The 20,507-nt window shown below is 39.0% G+C and overlaps 1 protein-coding gene across 7 annotated transcripts in view; it reads right to left on the reverse strand.

Moving 5' to 3' along the window:
* Nucleotides 1-2,340: 2,340 nt before the first annotated feature.
* Nucleotides 2,341-20,507, reverse strand: part of SLC25A14 (solute carrier family 25 member 14) — a 34,272-nt gene continuing 16,105 nt past the window's right edge. For 2 of the 7 annotated variants that reach the window (XM_073799575.1, XM_073799576.1), the window contains exons 7-11: nt 16,897-17,021; nt 16,671-16,763; nt 15,966-16,101; nt 3,777-3,857; nt 2,341-2,794 (exon numbers count right to left, since the gene is read on the reverse strand). In XM_073799575.1, coding sequence (XP_073655676.1) covers nt 2,753-2,794; nt 3,777-3,857; nt 15,966-16,101; nt 16,671-16,763; nt 16,897-17,021 — 477 coding nt within the window. In that variant the 3' untranslated portion in view covers nt 2,341-2,752. Of the gene's footprint in view, nt 2,795-3,776; nt 3,858-13,793; nt 13,893-15,965; nt 16,102-16,670; nt 16,764-16,896; nt 17,022-20,507 lie in introns of those variants that run through there. The other 5 variants (XM_033849553.2, XM_033849554.2, XR_012329380.1 and 2 more) reach the window with 4 other exon arrangements.

The following is a 20,507-nucleotide window of genomic DNA, read 5'->3' on the forward strand; positions in this document are numbered from 1 at the left end:
GAAAAAGCAAAACCATAGAGACAGTAAAATGATCAGTGGATTCTGGGGGTTTAGGGGAGAGGGAAGACTGAATAGGCAGAGCACAGAGGATTTTTAGGATAGTGAAACTATTCTGTATGATACTATAATGGTGCATACATGTCATTATACATTTGTCAAAACCCACAGGATGTATAACACTGAGAGTGAACCCTAATATAAATGATGGATGTGAACTGATAATGATGTGCCAATGTAGGTTCATTGACTGTAACAAATTAATCACCCTGGGTGAGGAATTTTGATCAAGGGGAAGCTGCATGTATGCGGGGGTAGGAGGTACACGGGAAATCTCTGTATCTTCCACACAATTTTGCTACGAATCTAAAACTTCTCTAAAAAATTAAGTCTATTAAAATTTATTTTGAAAAGGTAGTACTTTAGATTGACAATTAAGAAGACACTGTGGGGTGGTAGAATGAGACAGAGAAGGAATCTGATAACTATGTGCTGGCCTCAAATCTGCCATAATCAGGCTATGTGACTTAGGACAAATTTTCTTAGCTTTTCTGGACCCTATTTTGTCTACCTGTACAAAAAGGGGAGTAAAGCTCAGTGGGGCTTAACCTTGTTTGGGTTGCTCCCTTCCAGGCTACCCTCCACACAAGGATTATCTTCCTAAAAAATAAAAGCTGGTTATATTATTCCCTATTTTAAACTTCCTTTGCCTGGCCCCTCCCTCCAGGATAAAAGCCAAACTCTTTCTTAGGATATATAGAGACCCTTCACAATTTGACCCTTTTGGCCACACTATTCTAATTTCCTTTCATTCTAGTCCATATTTCTTTTTTTTAAATTAACATTACTTTTCTGTTTTCAAATCACCTTACTTTTAAAAAATATTTATTTAGGCTGCACCAGATCTTTTTTTTAATTAATTAATCTATTTATTTATTTTTGGTTGCGTTGGGTCTTTGTTGCTGCGCACGGGCTTTCTCTAGTTACGGCGAGTGGGGCTACTCTTGGTTGTGGTGTGCGGGCTTCTCATTGTAGTGGTTTCTCTTGTTGCAGAGCACGGGCTTTAGGTGCGTGGACTTCAGTAGTTGTGGCGCGTGGGCTCGGTAGTTGTGGCGCACAGGCTTAGTTGCTCCGCGGCACATGGGATCTTCCTGAACCAGGGCTCGAACCCGTGTCCCCTGCATTGGCAGGCGGATTCTTAACCACTGCGCCACCAGGGAAGCCCTGCACCAGGGCTTAGTTGCAGCACGTGGGCTCTTAGTTGTGGCATATGGACTTCTTAGTTGTGGCATACATGCGGGATCTAGTTCCCCGACCAGGGATCGAACCCAGACCCCCTGCATTGGGAGGGCGGAGCCTTAGCTACTGGACCACCAGGGAAGTCCCTAGCCCATATTTCTTTACAAGTGCTTCTCAAAGTGTAATCTAAGGATCACCCTCCATCAAGTGCCTATGACAAAAGCAAATGCCTTTGCCCCAAATAAGGTTAGGATCTCAGGTGACAGGGTGCAAGAATCTACATTTTCACAAGATCTCCAGGTGATTCTGCCTCAGGTGGTATTTGAAAACCATAACCCTTTATTTCAGCCATGTTGAAATTTCCCCCATTCCCCTGCCTGGAATGTCCTTCCCTGCCTTATCTACCTGGTAACATCTGCTTTTTAGCACAACTGTCACCTCCACTATGAAGCCTTTGGCCAATCCCCTAGGTAATTGTCTGTTTCCTCCTCTGTGCTTCTACAGCACTTAGTTCATCTCTCAGACAGTACTTAGTACCTACTGTACTGTACTTAGTACCTACTTACATGTCTGTTTCTTCTACTATAATGTGACCTTGAAATCAGAGGCTATGTTTTAATTTATTTTTACATCCCCAGCATCTAAGACATAATAGATAACAATAAATGTTTGTTGAACAAATGAATGAATGGATAAAGATGAAGAACTAAAGTATTCATCTCACAAATATTTGAGTGCCTACAATGTGGTAGGCACTATTCTGGTACAAGAAAGTAGCCAGAACTTTTTGCCTGTAAGACAATTAGAACCCCGCACACAGGGTTCTATCTTAAGCCTCTTTCAGCATTTTATCTGTGGAAACTTCCAAATGAGCCCCTTGTTTGTTTATGCATTCTTTAGGATAGAACCACTTGTCTGATGTTTACAAGTGGCCTTATGACAATGAATGGCAATGGGAAAGCACAATGTACTTAGTCCATTCCCATAAATGTGCTTTGGGAGTCCAGACTCAACTTCATAGTCACCTTCTCTTTATTGCTTTCTGGAGAATATAATATAAAGATTTGGCAAATGAGAAAACAGTAAATGAAGACAAAGCCAAAGTTATTCTGCCAATAAATACTTTAATGAGAACCGAGGTCTGTAACATAAATAGCAGTAACTGCCCTGGCCTATGCCTTCTGCTCTAGCCCAAGTCTGGGGCTAACAAACTACATTTAACCCACATTTGAAGAGAAGGTCATTTTGAGTGTCATCTATCAGTATCCATCTTCACAGAAGATACCAATCTGGGGCCAGAGTCTCAGTGTTAATACTCCCTCTCAGGGAAAAGTTCACATGGCAACACAAACACATGAGCAATTTTGAACCATCCTATCGTTCTTCCATCAGGAGGGCCTTGGGAGACCAATGATTCAGTAAACACTTACAACTTTGTCAAAATACATTAGAACACAGAAAAAGGGAAAAGAAGAGTAGAAAGGTTGGCAGGGCTTGACTCACATATATTCAGTCCTTAGATTTGAAGCCTCTTGAGCTGCTCGTATGTAATAAAAAACTGAAGAGTAAGTCATGGAAGATCACTGGGATGATACTGAAAGTCAAACCCGGTTCTAAAATTGTGCATTGCATTCTCTTAAATTGAGGTACTTAGTCTGTGCTATTCTAAGTTGCATTTGTTTTAAAAGTCTTTTTTAAAACAATATCTAGCAAATCAAGCATGTGTTGAGTGCCCACCATGTGCCAATTTTGATTGCTGGCATTTAGCAATATAAACATATTAAAATTCTAACATATTTATATTCTTCAGGGGCAAACAGGCCATACACACACACACACACACACACACACAAATATCCAAGAACATCAACGACATATAATTCAGTGCTAGAGTAACTGTTACAGACATTAGGCGATCAGAGGAATCCCAAGGAGGGAGGGAGATACTATCTCCATTAACCTATAGACTCCACAAGGGCAAGGATTACTTTTCAACCCTGAAGTGCTCACCACTGTACAAACACCACCACACACACTATCCAACTCATGGCTCTTCCCATAGGAGGCACTCAAACACAGCTAAAGGAAGGAGGGTCATCCATGAGGAAAGAGCCCTGCTTCGCTCTGGATTCTTTTGCTCTATGAGTGTTTTCTGTCTTATTATTTCCCCAGCTATTTTAGTCATACACTTAGGGGTAGGAAATATGGATTACCTCAGCATGGACCTTCCTGTGGACATCTCCTAGCAGGGTTTCCCAAAACTTCCTAGCCCCTTCCAGATTTGGCTGTGTTTGTTGTTGTTGTTTGTTTTAAAGAGGAAAAGAAACTTTGGCATTTCTTTTCTAATCCCTTTAGTTTGTATTAAACTCCAACTGAAAGCCATTTCTGTACTTAGTTCCACCCGCAGTGGTCACCATTAGAATGCTTGAGTAGATTCTCACTTGCCTAAAGGCTTCAATAATCAAATTTTCCTTCCTATAGCCTAGAATTACCTGGGAGCTTGAAGCATGTACTTCCATTCTCATGTTCCAAAAGGATACAATGATGTTCCAGGGTCCAAGTCGAAGCCAGTTTGGCCAAAATCCTTTATAGAGTGCAAAAAAGCCCTCATGTTTCCACATCTGACGGAAAGATATAATAAAAAAATGAGTGAATTCTCCTTACATTTTACATCTGACAATTACTTTTATTTTAGTACTCATCTTCCATGCCCCTCCCCAACAACTTAGAATCCATGAATGGTCCTTTTTCTAAAGACATACATTTTGTGTTCTAAATCCACCCACCCACTCATTCAACAAGTATTTACTAAGGACCTACAATATGCAAAGTATTCTTCTCCATGTTGGGATAATAGTAATAATAGTAAACAAGAGAGAAAGTGTCTGTGTTAGCCAGCCTCCAAGATGGCCCCCGATGAAAGCCAACTCCAGTTATTCACACCCTTGTGTAGTCCCTCCCACAACATATCAGGATTGGTCTGTGTCACCAATAGAGTATGGCAGTAGTGAACGTACGTCACCGCCAATGCTATGCTATAAACGTTTTGTATATAATAAGGTTTTGCCTTGTTCTGTCTTTGATCATTTACTCTGGAGGAAGCCAGCTGCCATGTCATGAAGAGAAGCCCATGTGGTGAGAGACTAAGCCCTCCAGCCAACAGCCAGAGAGGAACAAAGCCTTCCTGCTGACAACTACATGAGTGATCCTTGAAGCAGATGTCCCAGCCCCAGTCAAGCCTTCAGATGATTTCAACCCTAGCTGACATCCGGACTATTACCTCATGAGAGAGCCTAAGCTGAAATCATTCAGCTAAGCTGCCTCTGAATTCCTAACCCACAGAAACTGTGACATAATAAATGCATGTTGTATTAAGGCACTGAGTTTTGGAGTAATTTGTTACACAGCCACAGATAACATACATTCCCTGCCCTCATGGAGTGCATACTCTAGTGGACCTGACAAACGAATACATAAATTGATATATATTATATTCACAAATAATAAGTACTAATAAGACAACTAAAGCAGAGTAGGGGAAGAGGAGTTGGGCAAGTCACTGTCCTTCTCTGAATCTGTTTCATCACTGTAAATTCTGTGTATGTAATGCCATGGATGACCTCATGTGAATGACCAGAGGATTAGATGAGGAATAGTGTAAAATGCTTTGAGTTTAAGTTTTCTGTTTTATACACTGTAGGTCCTACATACGCCAACTGAGTGGTTATTAGAATTAAATGACACAGAGATTGGTTCAAGATGGCAAAATAGAAGGACATGCGCTCACTCCCTCTTGTGAAAGCACCAGAATCACAACTAACTGCTGAACAATCATAGACAGGAGACACTGGAACTCACTAAAAAAGATACCCCACATCCAAAGACAAAGGAGAAGCCGCAATGAGATGGGAGGAGGGGTGCAATCACAATAAAATCAAATCCCATAACTGCTGGGTGGGTAACTCACAAACTGGAGAACACTTATATCACATAAGTCCACCCATTGGAGTGAAGGTTCTGAGCCCCACGTCAGTTCCCAACCTGGGGATCCGGCAACGGGAGAAGGAATTCCTAGACAATCAGACTTTGAAGCCTAGCGGGATTTGATTGCAGGACTTCGACAGGACTGGGGGAATCATAGAGACTCCACTCTTGGAGGGCACACACAAAGTAGCGTGCACATCAGGGTCCAGGGGAAGGAGCAGTGGCTCCATAGGAGACTGAACCAGACCTACCTGCTACTGTTGGAGGGTCTCCTGCAGAGGCGGGGAGTGGCTGTGGCTCACCGTGGGGACAAGGACACTGGCAGCAGAACTTCTGGGAAGTACTCCTTGGCGTGAGCCCTCCCAGAGTCCACCATTATCCCAACCAAAGAGCCGGGTAGGCTCCAGTGCTGGGTCGACTCAGGTCAAACAACCAACAGGGAGGGAACCCAACCCCACCCATCAGTAGACAAGTGGATTAAAGTTTTACTGAGCTCTGCCCACCAGAGGAACAGCCAGCTCTACCCACCACCAGTCCTTCCCATCAGGAACCTTGCACAAGCCTCTTAGATAGCCTCATCCACCAGAGGGAAGACAGCAGAAGCAAGAAGAACTACAATTCTGCAGCCTGTGGAAGGAAAACCACATTCACAGAAAGATAGACAAAATGAAAAGGCAGAGGACTTTGTACCAGATGAAGGAATAAGACAAAACCCCAGAAAAACAACTAAAAGAAGTGGAGATAGGCAACCTTCCAGAAAAAGAATTCAGAATAATGATAGTGAGGATGATCCAGGACCTTGGAAAAAGAATGGAGGCAAAGATCGAGAAGATGCAAGAAAAGTTTAACAAACACCTAGAAGAATTAAAGAACAAACAAAGAGAGATGAACAATACAATAACTGAAATGAAAAATACACTAGAAGGAATCAAGAGCAGAATAACTGAGGCAGAAGAATGGATAAGTGACCTAGAAGACAGAAATGGTGGAATTCACTGCTGTGGACCAGAATAAAGAAAAAGAATGAAAAGAAATGAAGACAGCCTAAGAGACCTCTGAGACAACATTAAACACAACAACATTTGCATTATAGGGGTCCCAGAAGGAGAAGAGAGAGAGAAAGGATCCGGGAAAATATTTGAAGAGATTATAGTCAAAAAATTCCCTAACATGGGAAAGGAAATAGCCACTCAAGTCCAGGAAGCGCAGAGAGTCCCAGGCAGGGTAAACCCAAGGAGAAACAGGCCGAGACACATAATAATCAAACTGAAAAAAATTAAAGACAAACAAAACTTATTGAAAGCAACAAGGGAAAAATGACAAATAACATACAAGGGAACTCCCATAAGGTTAACAGCTGATTTCTCAGCAGAAGCTCTACAAGCCAGAAGGGAGTGGCACGGTATATTTAAAGTGATGAAAGGGAAGAAACTACAACAAAGATTACTCTACCTGGCAAGGATCTCATTCAGATTTGATGGAGAAATCAAAAGCTTTACAGACAAGCAAAAGCTAAGAGATTCAGAATCACCAAACCAGCTCTACAACAAAAGCTAAAGGAACTTCTCTAAGTGGAAAACACAATAGAAGAAAAGGAACTACAAAAAAGAACCCATATAGCACAGGGAGATTAGCTCGGTGCTTTGTGAACACCTAGAGGGGTGGGATAGTGAGGGTGGGAGGGTGACGCAAGAGGGAGGAGATACGGGGATATATGTATACGTATAGCTAATTCATTTTGTTACAAAGCAAACTAACACCATTGTAAAGCAATTTTACTCCAATAAAGATGTTAAAAAAAACAAACCAATAACAATTAAGAAAATGGTAATAGGAACATACATATCGATAATTACCTTAAACGTGAACGGATTAAATTCTCCAACCTAAAGACACAGGCTAGCTGAATGGATACAAAAACAAGACCCATATATATACTGTCTACAAGAGACCCACTTCAGATCTAGGGACAAATACAGACTGAAACTGAGGGGATAGAAAAAGATATTCCATGCAAATGGAAATCAAAAGAAAGCTGGAGTAGCAATACTCATATCAGATAAAATAGACTTTAAAATAAAGAATGTTACAAGAGACAAGGAAGGACACTACATAATGATCAAGGGATCAATCCAAGAAGAACATATAACAATTATAAATATACATGCACCCAACATAGGAGCACCTCAATACATAAGGCAACTGCTAACAGCTATAAAAGAGGAAATCGACAGTAACACAATCATAGTGGGGGACTTTAACACCTCACTTACACCAATGTTCAGATCATCCAGACAGAAAATTAATAAGGAAACACAAGCTTTAAATGACACAACAGACCAGATAAATTTAATTGATATTTATAGGACATTCCACCCAAAAACAGCAGATTACACTCTCTTCTCAACTGCACATGGAATATTCTGAAGGATAGATCACATCCTGGGTCACAAATCAAGCCTTGGTAAATTTAAGAAAACTGAAATCATATCAAGCATCTTTTCCGACCACAAAGCTATGAGATGAGATTAGAAATCAATTACAGGGAAAAAAACGTAAAAAACACAAACACATGGAGGCTAAACAATATGCTACTAAATAACCAAGAGATCACTGAAGAAATCAAAGAGGAAATAAAAAAATACCTAGAAACAAATGACAAGGATAACACGATGACCCAAAACTTATGGGATGCAGCAAAAGCAGTTCTAACAGGGAAGTTTATAGCAATACAATCCTACCTCAGGAAACAAGAAAAATCTCAAATAAGCAACCTAAACTTACACCTAAAGCAATTAGAGACAGAAGAACAAAAAACCCCTTAAGTTAGCAGAAGGAAAGAAATCATAAAGATCAGACCAGAAATAAATTAAAAAGAAATGAAGGAAACAATAGTAAAGATCAATAAAACTAAAAGCTGGTTATTTGAGATGCTAAACAAAATTGATAAACCTTTAGCCAGACTCATCAAGAAAAAGGGAGAGGACTCAAATCAGTAGAATTAGAAATGAAAAAGGAGAAGTTACAACAGACACCGCAGAAATACAAAGCATCATAAGAGACTACTACAAGCAACTCTATGCCAATAAAATGGACAACCTGGAAGAAATGGACAAATTCTTAGAAAGATATCACCTTCCAAGACTGAACCAGGAAGAAACAGAAAATATGAGCAGACCAATCACAAGTAATGAAATTGAAACTGTGATTGAAAATCATCCAACAAAGAAAAGTCCAGGACCCGATGGCTTCACAGGTGAATTCTATCAAACATTTAGAGAAGAGCTAACTCCCATCCTTCTCAAACTCTTCCAAAAAATTGCAGGAACACTCCCAAACTCATCCTATGAGGCCACCATCACCCTGATACCAAAACCAGACAAAAATGCTACAAAAAAAAGAAAGTTACAGGCCAATATCACTCATGAATATAGATGCAAAAATCCTCAACAAAATACTAGCAAACAGAATCCAACAGCACATTAAAAGGATCATACACCATGATGAAGTGGGATTTATCCCAGGGATGCGAGGATTCTTCAATATATGGAAATCAATCAATGTGATACACCATATTAACAAACTGAAAAATGAAAACCATATGTTCATCTCAATAGATGCAGAAAAAGCTTCTGACAAAATTCAACACCCATTTTTGATAAAAACTCTCCAGAAAGTGGGCATAGAGGGAAACTACCTCAACGTAATAAAGGCCATATATGACAAACCCACAGCAAAGATCATTCTCAATGGTGAAAAACTGAAAGCATTTCCTCTAAGATCAGGAAAAAGACAGGGATGTACACTCTCGCCACTATTATTCAACACAGTTTTGGATGTCCTAGCCACGGCAATCAGAGAAGAAAAAATAAAAGGAATACAGATTGGAAAAGAAGAAGTAAAACCGTCACTGCTTGCAGATGACATGATACTATACATACAGACTCCTAAAGATGCCACTAGAAAACTACTAGAGCTAATCAATGAATCTGGTAAAGTTGCAGGATACAAAATGAATGCACAGAAATCTCTTGCATTCCTATGCACTAATGAAAAATCTGAAAGAGAAATTAAGGAAACATTCCCATTTACCACTGCAACAAAAATTATAAAATACCTAGGAATAAACCTACCTAAGGAGACAAAAACCTGTATGCAGAAAACTATAAGACACTGGTGAAAGAAATTAAAAATGATACCAACAGATGGAGAGATATACCATGTTCTTGGATTGGAAGAATCAATATTGTGAAAATGACTATACTACCCAAAGCAATCTACAGATTCAATGCAATCCCTATCAAATTACCACTGGCATTTTTTACAGAACTACAACAAAAAATCTTAAAACTTGTATGGAGACACAAAAGACCCCGAATAGCCAAAGCAGTCTTGAGGGAAAAAAATGGAGCTGGAGGAATCAGACTCCCTGACTTCAGACTATACTACAAAGCTAGAGTAATCAAGACAATATGGTACTAGCACAAAAACAGAAAGACAGATCAATGGAACAGGATAGAAACCCCAGAGATAAACCCATGCACCTACGGTCAACTAATCTATGACAAAGGACGCAAGGATATACAGTGGAGAAAAGACGATTTCTTCAATAAGTGGTGCTGGGAAAACTGGACAGCTATATGCAAAAGAAGGAAATTAGAACACTCCCTAAAACCATACACAAAAATAAACTCAAAATGGATTAAAGAGCTAAATGTAAGACCAGACACTATAAAACTCTTAGAGGAAAACATAGGAAGAACACTCTTTGACATAAATCACAGCAAGATCGGTTTTGATCCACCTCCTAGACTAATGGAAATAAAAACAAAAATAAACAAATGGGACCTAATGAAACTTAAAAGCTTTTGAACAGTAAAGGAAACTACAAACAAGATGAAAAGATAACCCTCAGAATGGGAGAAAATATTTGCAAACAAATCAACGGACAAAGCCTTAATCTCCAAAATATATAAACAGCTCATGCAGCTCAATATTAAAACAACAAACAACCCAATCCAAAAATGGGCAGAAGACCTAAACAGACATTTCTCCAAAGAAGACATACAGATCTCCAAGAAGCACATGAAAAGCTGCTAACATCACTAATTATTAGAGAAATGCAAATCAAAACTACAATGAGGTATCACCTCACACCATTTAGAATGGGCATCATCAGAAAATCTACCAACAACAAATGCTGGAGAGGGTGTGGAGAAAAGGAAACCCCCGGGCTTCCCTGGTGGCACAGTGGCTGAGAGTCCGCCTGCCAATGAAGGGGACACGGGTTCATGCCCCGGTCCAGGAAGATCCCACATGGCACAGAGCGGCTGGGCCCGTGAGCCATGGCCACTGAGCCTTCGCGTCCGGAGCCTGTGCTCCGCAACGGGAGAGGCCACAACAGTGAGAGGCCCGCATACCGCAAAAAAATAAAAATAAAAAAAAATAAATGGACCCATGCAGTTCAAACTCATGTTGCTCAAGTGTCAACTATACAATAAAATGTAACAAATGTGATACAGCCATACCACAGAATATTACCCAACCATAAAAAGGAACAAAGTACAGGCATACCTCATTTTATTGCACTTCACTTTACTACACTTTGCAGATAGTGGATTTTTAACAAATTGAAGGTTTGTGGCAACCCTGCATGGAGCAAGTCTATCAGCACCATTTTTCCAACAGCACTTGCTCATTTTGTATCTCTCTGTCACTTTTGGTAATTCTCGTCATATTTCAAACTTCTTCATTATATTATATTTGTTATCATGATCTGTAATCTTTGATGTTACTCTTGCAAAGAAATGACTCACTGAAGGCTCAGATGATGGTTAACATTTTTTAGCAAATCAAGGTATGTACATTGTTTTTTTTAAGACAATACTATTGCACACTTCATAGACTACTGTATAGCGTAAACATAATTTTTACATGCACTGGGAAACCAAAAAGTTCATGTGACTTGCTTTATTGTGACATTTGCTTTATTGCGGTGGTCTGGAAGCACACCTCTGAGGTATGCCTGTACTGATACATGCTACAGCATGGATGAACCTTGAAACATTATGATAAGTGAAATGAGCCAGTCAAAAAGCTCACATAGGGCTTCCCTGGTGGCGCAGTGGTTGAGAGTCCACCTGCCAATGCAGGGGACACGGGTTCATGCCCCGGTCCGGGGGGATGCCGCATGCCGTGGAGCGGCTGGGCCCGTGAGCCGTGGCCGCTGGGCCCGCGCGTCCGGAGCCTGTGCTCCGCAACGGGAGAGGCCACAACAGTGAAAGGCCTGCATAACGCAAAAAAAAAAAAAAATGCTCACATATTGTATGGTTCCATTTATATAAGATATCCAGAATAGGCAAATCTACACAGATAAAAGTACATTAGTAGTTTCTTAGGGCTGGAAGACAGGGAGGTAATAGCTAAAGGGCACAGGGTTTCTTTTTGAGGTCATGAAAATGTTCTAAAATTGACTGTGGTGATGATGGTTGCACATATCCGTGAATATACCAAAAGCCTATTCACTCTGAATAGGTGAATTTTATGAATTCTATGAAGTTAAAGAAACATCAAAAAAGATGTTTTTTTAATTCAAAAAGAGTCATGTACCAAAATGTTCATTGCAGCTCTATTTACAATAGCCTGGAGATGGGAACAACCTAAGTGCCCATCATCGGATGAATGGATAAAGAAGATGTGGCACATATATACAATGGAATATTACTCAGCCATAAAAAGAAATGAAATTGAGCTATTTGTAATGAGGTGGATGGACCTAGAGTCTGTCATACAGAGTGAAGTGAGTCAGAAAGAGAAAGACAAATACCGTATGCTAACACATATATATAGAATTTAAGAAAAAAAATGTCATGAAGAACCTAGGGGTAAGACAGGAATAAAGACACAGACCTACTAGAGAACGGGCTTGAGGATATGGGGAGGGGGAAGGGTGAGCTGTGACAAAGCGAGAGAGAGGCATGGACATATATACACTACCAAACATAAGGTAGATAGCTAGTGGGAAGCAGCCACATAGCACAGGGAGATCAGCTCAGTGCTTTGTGACCGCCTGGAGGGGTGGGATAGGGAGGGTGGGAGGGAGGGAGACGCAAGAGGGAAGAGATATGGGAACATATGTATATGTATAACTGATTCACTTTGTTGTAAAGCAGAAACTAACACACCATTGTAAAGCAATTATACCCCAATAAAGATGTTTAAAAAAAGATGTTTTTTAAAATATATTAAATGCTATGACAGAGCAAGTATACAGAACTACATACACATACACAGTTTAATGGTCAGGGAAGGCCTTTATGAAAAAATAATGCAATCTGAAGAATGAGTAGAAGCTAGCCGTCTAACAAAGTATATGGCATGGGTGAAAACTTGGGAATGAAAGAAAAGTCTGGTACTAGAACTTGTTCAGTATGTCTGGAATACAGAATAAAGGTAGCAAAGATAAGGCTGTAGAGGTAAAAAGGGGTCAAGTCATATGGACCTTGCATCAAAGAGAAGCCATTCAAGGGTTTTAATATAGAGGTAACAGGATGAGATTTGCAGCTGCTCATTTCTACATCAGAGATGAATGCATAATTCCATTCACCAAAGTGTTATGGCACTCTTATAGATAAAATAAAAATGTATGATGACAATAAAGAGCAAAGTTGTTTTAAAGAATTTTAATAGCAAGTAAGTGAATGAGTGAGTAAATATAAGTACTTAAAGGTTACTGTCAACATGAAAATATGTTTCTGACAATATCATACAGCATAGTGGTTACAAGTATAAACCCTGGAATCAAACAAACCCTGATTTAAATCTCAGATCTGCCACTTATTAGGTATATAATCTTGGGTAAATACTTAGCTACTCTGAACCTGAGTTCTCTCCTATATAAAATGACAAAGATATTATCCACTCTATAGGGTTGCTGAGAGTTAAAGGATATACTCTAGTGTGTGGTACATAATAAGCATTCAATAAATGCTATTACTATATTACTATACCCTCTATCTCCTCTTAGCCAACCTTCTTGAAAGAGTATTTTATACTTGTCTACTCATCCTCACTTCCTATGTGTTTATCTGTCTCTTCCTATTAGAATTAAAATGTCATGAAGGCCAGGACTTATTTGTTCACCAACCTAGAACAGTACCTAGCACAGAAGACACAAACATTTTTGTAATGAATGAATGAATGATTAAACACACTCTTCAATGCACAGCAATCTGACTTTTACAAACACCAATCCAGCAAACCTCCTCTAGAAAATATTAAATCCAGCAGACACTTTGCAGTCCTTATACTGGATCTCTCTATTCCATTTAGCATTAAATAACTGCTCATCCCTTCTTGAAGCTCATTACTCCCTTGGCTTCTGTGACACTACTCGCTTGTAAGTTTCCTCGTATCTTCTGAACTGTTATCTTTTTTTCTTCTTTTTTTTTTTTGGCCGCACCACATAGCTTGTGGGATTTTAGTTCCCCAACAGTGGACTGAACCCGCACCCTCAGCAGTGAAAGCGCAGAGTCCTAACCACTAGACCGCCAGGGAATTCCCTGAAGTGTTACCTTTTGGTGTCTCTCCTGGGTTCCTCGTCTGCCAAGCCCTTAAAAGTTGGTATTTCCCCAGAGTTCTTTCCTTGGTCCCACTTCTCTCTATACCAGTGACTGTCAAGTGGAAGGGTGAGCATGTCAGAAATAGAAAGGGGGTCTTTTGCCAAACTCTACTCCCCAGGGTATGAGAATCACTGCTTCTGTGAATCACTGTTAATGAATGGAAGGAGTTTTATAATACTCCAGTGTGCTAGGAAAGCAAAAAAGCTGTGAACTCCTCTACCTGCTCTCCTTGGCCTCCCCCTCCAGTTATGTAACACCTGTACACTACTGCTTCCCCAGGTTCTTATCTACACCCCTGAACTCTCCCCCAAGTTAAGACTAAGATATCCAAATATATTCACTGGGTGTTCCTCAAAATATCCAAAACTGTGATGTCTCCCACAAAACCTGCTCCTCTTCCTGTAATGCCTCTGTCAATGAATGTCACTACATGGTCACCAAGGCCAAAAACTGGGAAGTTATCTTTTTTTTTTTTTGGGAAGTTATCTTTGACATCTTCTTTCTCCCACACCTCTCCACATCAAGTCAACAAAATCCTGTTGACTTTATCAACTAAATTATTCTCAACTCTATCCCCACTATTCATGCTCAAGTTCAGGCTCTCATCATCTCTTGCTCAGACTACTATAAGAGCCTTCTAATCAGTTTCCCTATCTCTAGGTCAGTGGTTCTCAAAGTGTGGTCCCAGACTAGGAGCATCAGTACTGCCTGGGAACTGGTTAGAAATGCAAATTCCCAGGTTCTTCTCCAAACTTATTGAATCAGAATCTGGTGATGGGGCCCAGCCACCTGCATTTTAACAAGCCTTCCAGGGGGTTCAGATGCATGTTAAAGTTTTAAGAACCACTGTTCCAGGCTTATCCCCTTAGATTAATGGTTTTCAACCTTGGGCGAACATTGCAATCACCTGAGGAGTTTTCAAAATACTGATAACCTGGCTCCCACCCCAGGCGTTCTGAGGTCATTGGTTTAAGGTGGGTGCAGAGCTGTGAATGTTCCCCAGGTGATTGCAGTGTGCATCTAAGATTGAGAACAACTGTCTCCACAAAGCCAGCGTGATCTATTTAAAACGTAGATCTGACCTGATTAAAATCTTTCAATAGCTCCTCATCAAGTAAAAGAATAAGTCCAAGCATCTCAGCATAGCATTCAATATCCTTTATAACCTAACTAACCCTCATCCACCAACATGAGGAAGGCACCACAGTGTGAAGAATGTTGGGTTGAAGCCAATGGTCTAAGTTGAAATCCCAGCTCTCCCACTTACTAGCTGTGAAACCTTGGGCAGGTTAGTTAATCTCCTAGCACTTCAGTATGCTGTACTGGTAAGGATTAAATGAATGAATACATGTAAGTCTCATTAGGACAGTCCCCGATACACAGTAAAGCACTCAACAGATGTGAGTTACTATTATTTTAGACGCTCCATCTACAGGAAACCTATCCCAAACTTCCAAATTGGACTAAAATTTCCTCCCATAGACCCCTGAGTTTATCACTTGACAAGATGTGTTGATTATCTGTTTGTATACATGTGGTACACTGTAATTTCTCTGTACGTACTAAAATGGTGCCTGATAGATAATAGTTGTTAACTAAACTGAGAAACCATATGACAATATCATATTTTAGCTCCAAATTTGTTTTTTGTAGAAGTATTATCATGAATGATTATATAATATATAATACATGTATGATATTCAGCTTCCTACAAACATAACATAGCAGAAACTTTCAAAGCCAAACCGTGAACAATAGTACAATGCTGAATGGAAACCAAGTACCAGATTTTCTATTATAGCATCTCTGCCTTGTCTGAAATGGGCAAATGTGGGATAATGTTAAGTCCTTTCTATCAGTAATTCTACATGGTGCTATTGATAAAAGTATCCTGCAGTCTTAAGCATTCAAACTGGAATAATAATATTAAGGATCACTGTGCATCAGCAGATTGCCAAGGAGACAGCTTTCCTACCTAGGAATTACTCTGAGAGGCTACTAAAAATAGACATAATGATTCTTCCACCTTCAGAATGAAATGCAGCAACTAAGAATAAAGACTGCAAGAAGGTCCGAGACATCAAAGAAAATTAAAAATACAATCCAAGTTCACAGTGTGCGTACCTTTAAAATACCATCCAAAGTGCCTTTGTAGAGGTCCACATGTCCCACAATTGCCCTCTGGTTCATCATGCGAGTTCGAACCACATCAACTGGATTGGAAGCCAGAGCCCCAGCCAAGCCGCATGTAAAGCTGGAACTAAAGATAAAAACTTTAAGAAGACAGACTGCCCCACTTCCACCTCTGCCCGCTTAAACTGAAATTAGTCCAAATATAAATGTACAATGAGTCAGACTCATCAGATAAAACCTGGCACTTGCCCTTTCATTACAATCTAAAAAGAAAGGAAATATTTACTAATCTTTACATTATTCAAAAGTTGTCCCCTTCACTTTTCAATCCAAAATTCAGATAGCCTTTTTTTTTAAGGGGACAGTTTATATAAGTCTAGCAAATTCCCTAAGCAGGAAGTATTATGCATCATCTATTAGTTATGTACATTTTTCAAACCACAGCATCATACGCCAAATGCATTTGAGTAGTAAAATATCATAAAACTTGCAAGATGAAGAAAACGTAGAATGAAATTAGCAACAGTCTTCAGCCCAAAACTGTGGTTTTGTTTCACAGGCCCTATAAAATTTCACCCTTTTATTCTGTTTCTCATTGAGAAAATTTGCTTTCTGATCCAAAATTAACCAAAGCAAATAACAGATGAGTTTATTAGATACAGAGGCTGTGTATGAACAAATGCAAATCCTACAGACCTCTGATAGGCTACTGTATTAGACACTGCCCCCAAGTACCAAAGTGCCCATAGCATCTGGAATCTCTGTACCTGTATCAGAAGGCTTGAAGTTCTGGTGATGAGAGAGAAAAAGGTATTTAGACCATATGTAGCCATTATCAATTCTACCTGAGGACTTCAGTGAAAGATGCTTTTTGTGCTTAAAGTACTAAATATATGGAATGAGTACAACCTATCATACTTACACAAAGTGAGTTAAGATTGTGTCTCCCACCACCCCTGATAATATTAAGTGCTTCTTCGTAATGTCATAGACTGGTAGCTCTACTCCCACAACGATGGCAGCCCGCTGAGCAGTTGGGACAACACCCTACAAAACATAAGTGACATGAGACACCAAGGAAATACACTGGTAGTGACATAAGTCTAAAAGTGAACAAAGTAAGTCAGGAATTAAAAACTAACAGAAAAAATCCAAGTCTGAAGTATAGGGGTTATTACTCCTTCAAATCAATAGCTAATACTGGAACATTTATAAATTTCCAATTCACTTACTGTACTAAAAAATAAAACCATTGATATGACACCCAAAGCACAAGCAACGAAAGAAAAAATAGATAAATGGGACTTTATCACAATTAAACATTTTTGTGATTCAAAGGATACCATCAAGAAAGTGAAAAGACAACCCACACAACGGGAGAAAATATTTGCAAATCATATATCTGGACTAGTATATATCATATATTATACATGGACTAGTATCCAAAATAAAGAACTCTTACAACACAATAATAAAAAGACAAACAACCCAATTAAAAAATGGGCAAAAGATCTAAATAGACATTTCCCCAAAGAAGATAAACACTTATACACTGCTGGTGGGAATACAATATATGGCAGCCACTGTGATAAACACTTTGGCAATTCCTCAAAAGTTAAACATAGAATTACTACATGACCCAGCAATTTCACATCTAGATACATACCCAAGAAAATTATAAACATATATTTATCCAAAAACTTGTACATGAATGTTCATAACAGCATTATTCATAATAGCCAAAAAGTACAAACCACCCAAATGCTTATTAATTGATGAAGGGATAAACAAAATGTGGTATATACATACAATGGAATTATTATTCAGCCATAAAAAGAAATGAAGTACTGATAAATGCTAAAACATAGATGAACTTAAAAACAGTACGTTAAACTAAAGAAGCCAGTCATAAATGCCACATATTGTATAATTCCATTTACAAGAAATGCCAGAATTGGTAAATCTATAGAGACAGAAACTAGATTAGTGGTTGTCTAGGTTTGGGAAGGTTGGAGGTCATGGGAAGTGACCATTAATGGATATGGGGTTTCTTTTTGTGGTGATAAAAATGTTCTAAACTTAGACAGTGGTGATGGTTGCACAAGTCTGTGGATATCCAAAAAACATTAAATTGTACACTTTAAGATGGCAAATTTTTATGGTATATGAATTATCTCAATAAAGATGTTATTAAAAATAAAACCAGGAAGCAAAAGTCAGTAGGGAGAAAAGAGCTTTCAAGTTTATTTCACAGAATTTAGGATGTGCAGAAAGGACACACTAGGATGACAGCAAACGTATGATGCAGCCAGGGAGAAGGCCAAGGCAAAGGAGTACCTCCTTATGAGTCCTCCTGTGATAACACTACCAGCTTTTCACTCACTAGTACAGTATTCCTATCACAGCTCACGTTACAACATAGGGCTGCCAGAGCATTAAAAGTCCTGTTTTTGAAGAATATGAATGATATGAGAAAATGCCTACAACGCTGAAGAAGGTAAGACATAAAATTACTTATAGTATTATTCTAACTTTAGGGGAAAAGGTATACAAACACATGCCAAATTTTTGTAAAAATTTTCACAAGGAATGTTTTACTTTTACAATTGTGTTTAAATTTAAATATCATTTAAAAAACTGAAAATAATATACGATGGGGAACAACTGCTTTCTGTGATACCTGTTATAATTAAAGAGTTCAGTCATCTCTAAATTCCCAAACTCCATTTATAAAGTGGAAGTGAGGTAGCTGTGCTGTCATCAGGAGATGTTTGATTCTGCTGATCAGGCTGGCTGGCCCAGCAGTACCTTCCTCTCTGATCCTTCCACCTGCTCAACTCTGTTAGAAGATGGTCTCAGAAGACTAATTTGGTGAACCGTAAGGCCCCACGGGCTGAATTCAGGTCACAGACATGTTTTGTGTGGCCTACACAGTGTTTCTTAAAAGGCTGAATTAGCTGTCAACATAAAACAAAAACAAAACCACAGGAATGGTTATTTCACACAGGAATGCAAATTTCCAGCTTCTCTTGAAAGCCCAGAAAATTTGGCCACACTGGATTCACGTGGTGTACGACAGCAATGAACAGGGCAAGTGCTCTCCAGTTCACTACTCTACTATCTGTCCAACTCTGACTTAAGTGCCAGTTACTCTTTATTACTGTACTCCTGTTGTTATTTCTTACAATGGAGTTTGGAAGAAAGTGAAGTGTTTCCAGTGAAAGTGAAATGTTTCCAGTAGCCATGTTACAGTCAAAGCAGGAAAACAAAATACAGACATGTGTTTGAAGAAAAATGTAAACATATTTCCTTGTTGAAATGAAAAAAAGATTCCCATATTTTAATATGTAAATAATACATGTCTGTGTCAAAAGAATACATAACACAATATACTTCACTTCTCCTTACATGCCTGGATGAAGTAAGTAGCCTGGATCATAAAAGTAGCTATGTTCAGTTCCTCAAAAAATTAAACAGAGAATTACCATACAATCCAGCAATCCTACTTTTGGGTACATACACAAAAGAATTGACATCAGTCTTGAAGAGGTATCTGCACATCCATGTTCACAGCAGCATTATTCACAAGAGCCAAGATACAGAAACAAACTAAATGTCCATTAATGTATGAATGGATTAACAAAATGTAGTATACGCATATAATGGAATGTTATTCAGCCTTAAAAAGGAAATTCTGACACATGTGACAACATGAATGAACCTTGAGGACATTATGCTAAGTAAGGACATTATGCTAAGAAATAAGCCAGTAATAAAAAGACAAACTGTATGATTCCACTTATATGAGGTACCCAGAACCATCAAATTCATAGAGATAATAAAAGGTTGGTGGCCAGGGGCTAGGGGAAGAGGAAATACGGAGTTGTTGTTTAATGGGTACAGAGTTCCAGTTTTGCAGGATGAAAAGAATTCTGGAGACTGGTTGTACAAAAATGTGATATTTTATATGTATTTTAACACAATTAAAAGATTATTTTAATTAAAAACAAAGTAGCTATGTTCCCCTGACAAAATCTCCAATTCTACTTATTGTTCTGTCTTTGCCTTTTCCTTAGCCTTAGTTTGTGAAAAAAGTTCTAGTTAGTTCCATTTTCTGGCTTTAAATTAGACTAATCAAGAAAGTGTACCTTGGGACTTCCCTGGCAGTCCAGTGGTTAAGACACCACACTTCCACTGCAGGGGCGCGGGTTCGATCCCTGGTCAGGGAACTAAGATCCCACATTCCGTGCAGTGTGGAGAAAGAAAGAAAGAAAGAAAGAAAGGAAAGAAAGGAAAGAAAGGAAGAAAGAAAGAAAGAAAGAAAGAAAGAAAGAAAGAAAGAAAGAAAGAAAGAAAGAAAGAAAGAAAGAAAGAAAGAAAGAAAGAAAGAAAGAGAGAAAGAAAGAAAGAAAGAAAGAGAAAGAAAGAAAGAAAGAAAGAAGGAAAGGAAAGGAAAGGGAAGGGAAGGGAAGGGAAGGGAAGGGAAGGAAAGGAAAGGAAAGGAAGGAAGGAAAGAAAGAAAGAAAGAAAAAG

This window comes from Tursiops truncatus, chromosome X (genome assembly GCF_011762595.2).
Source record: "Tursiops truncatus isolate mTurTru1 chromosome X, mTurTru1.mat.Y, whole genome shotgun sequence".
NCBI lineage: Eukaryota > Metazoa > Chordata > Mammalia > Artiodactyla > Delphinidae > Tursiops > Tursiops truncatus.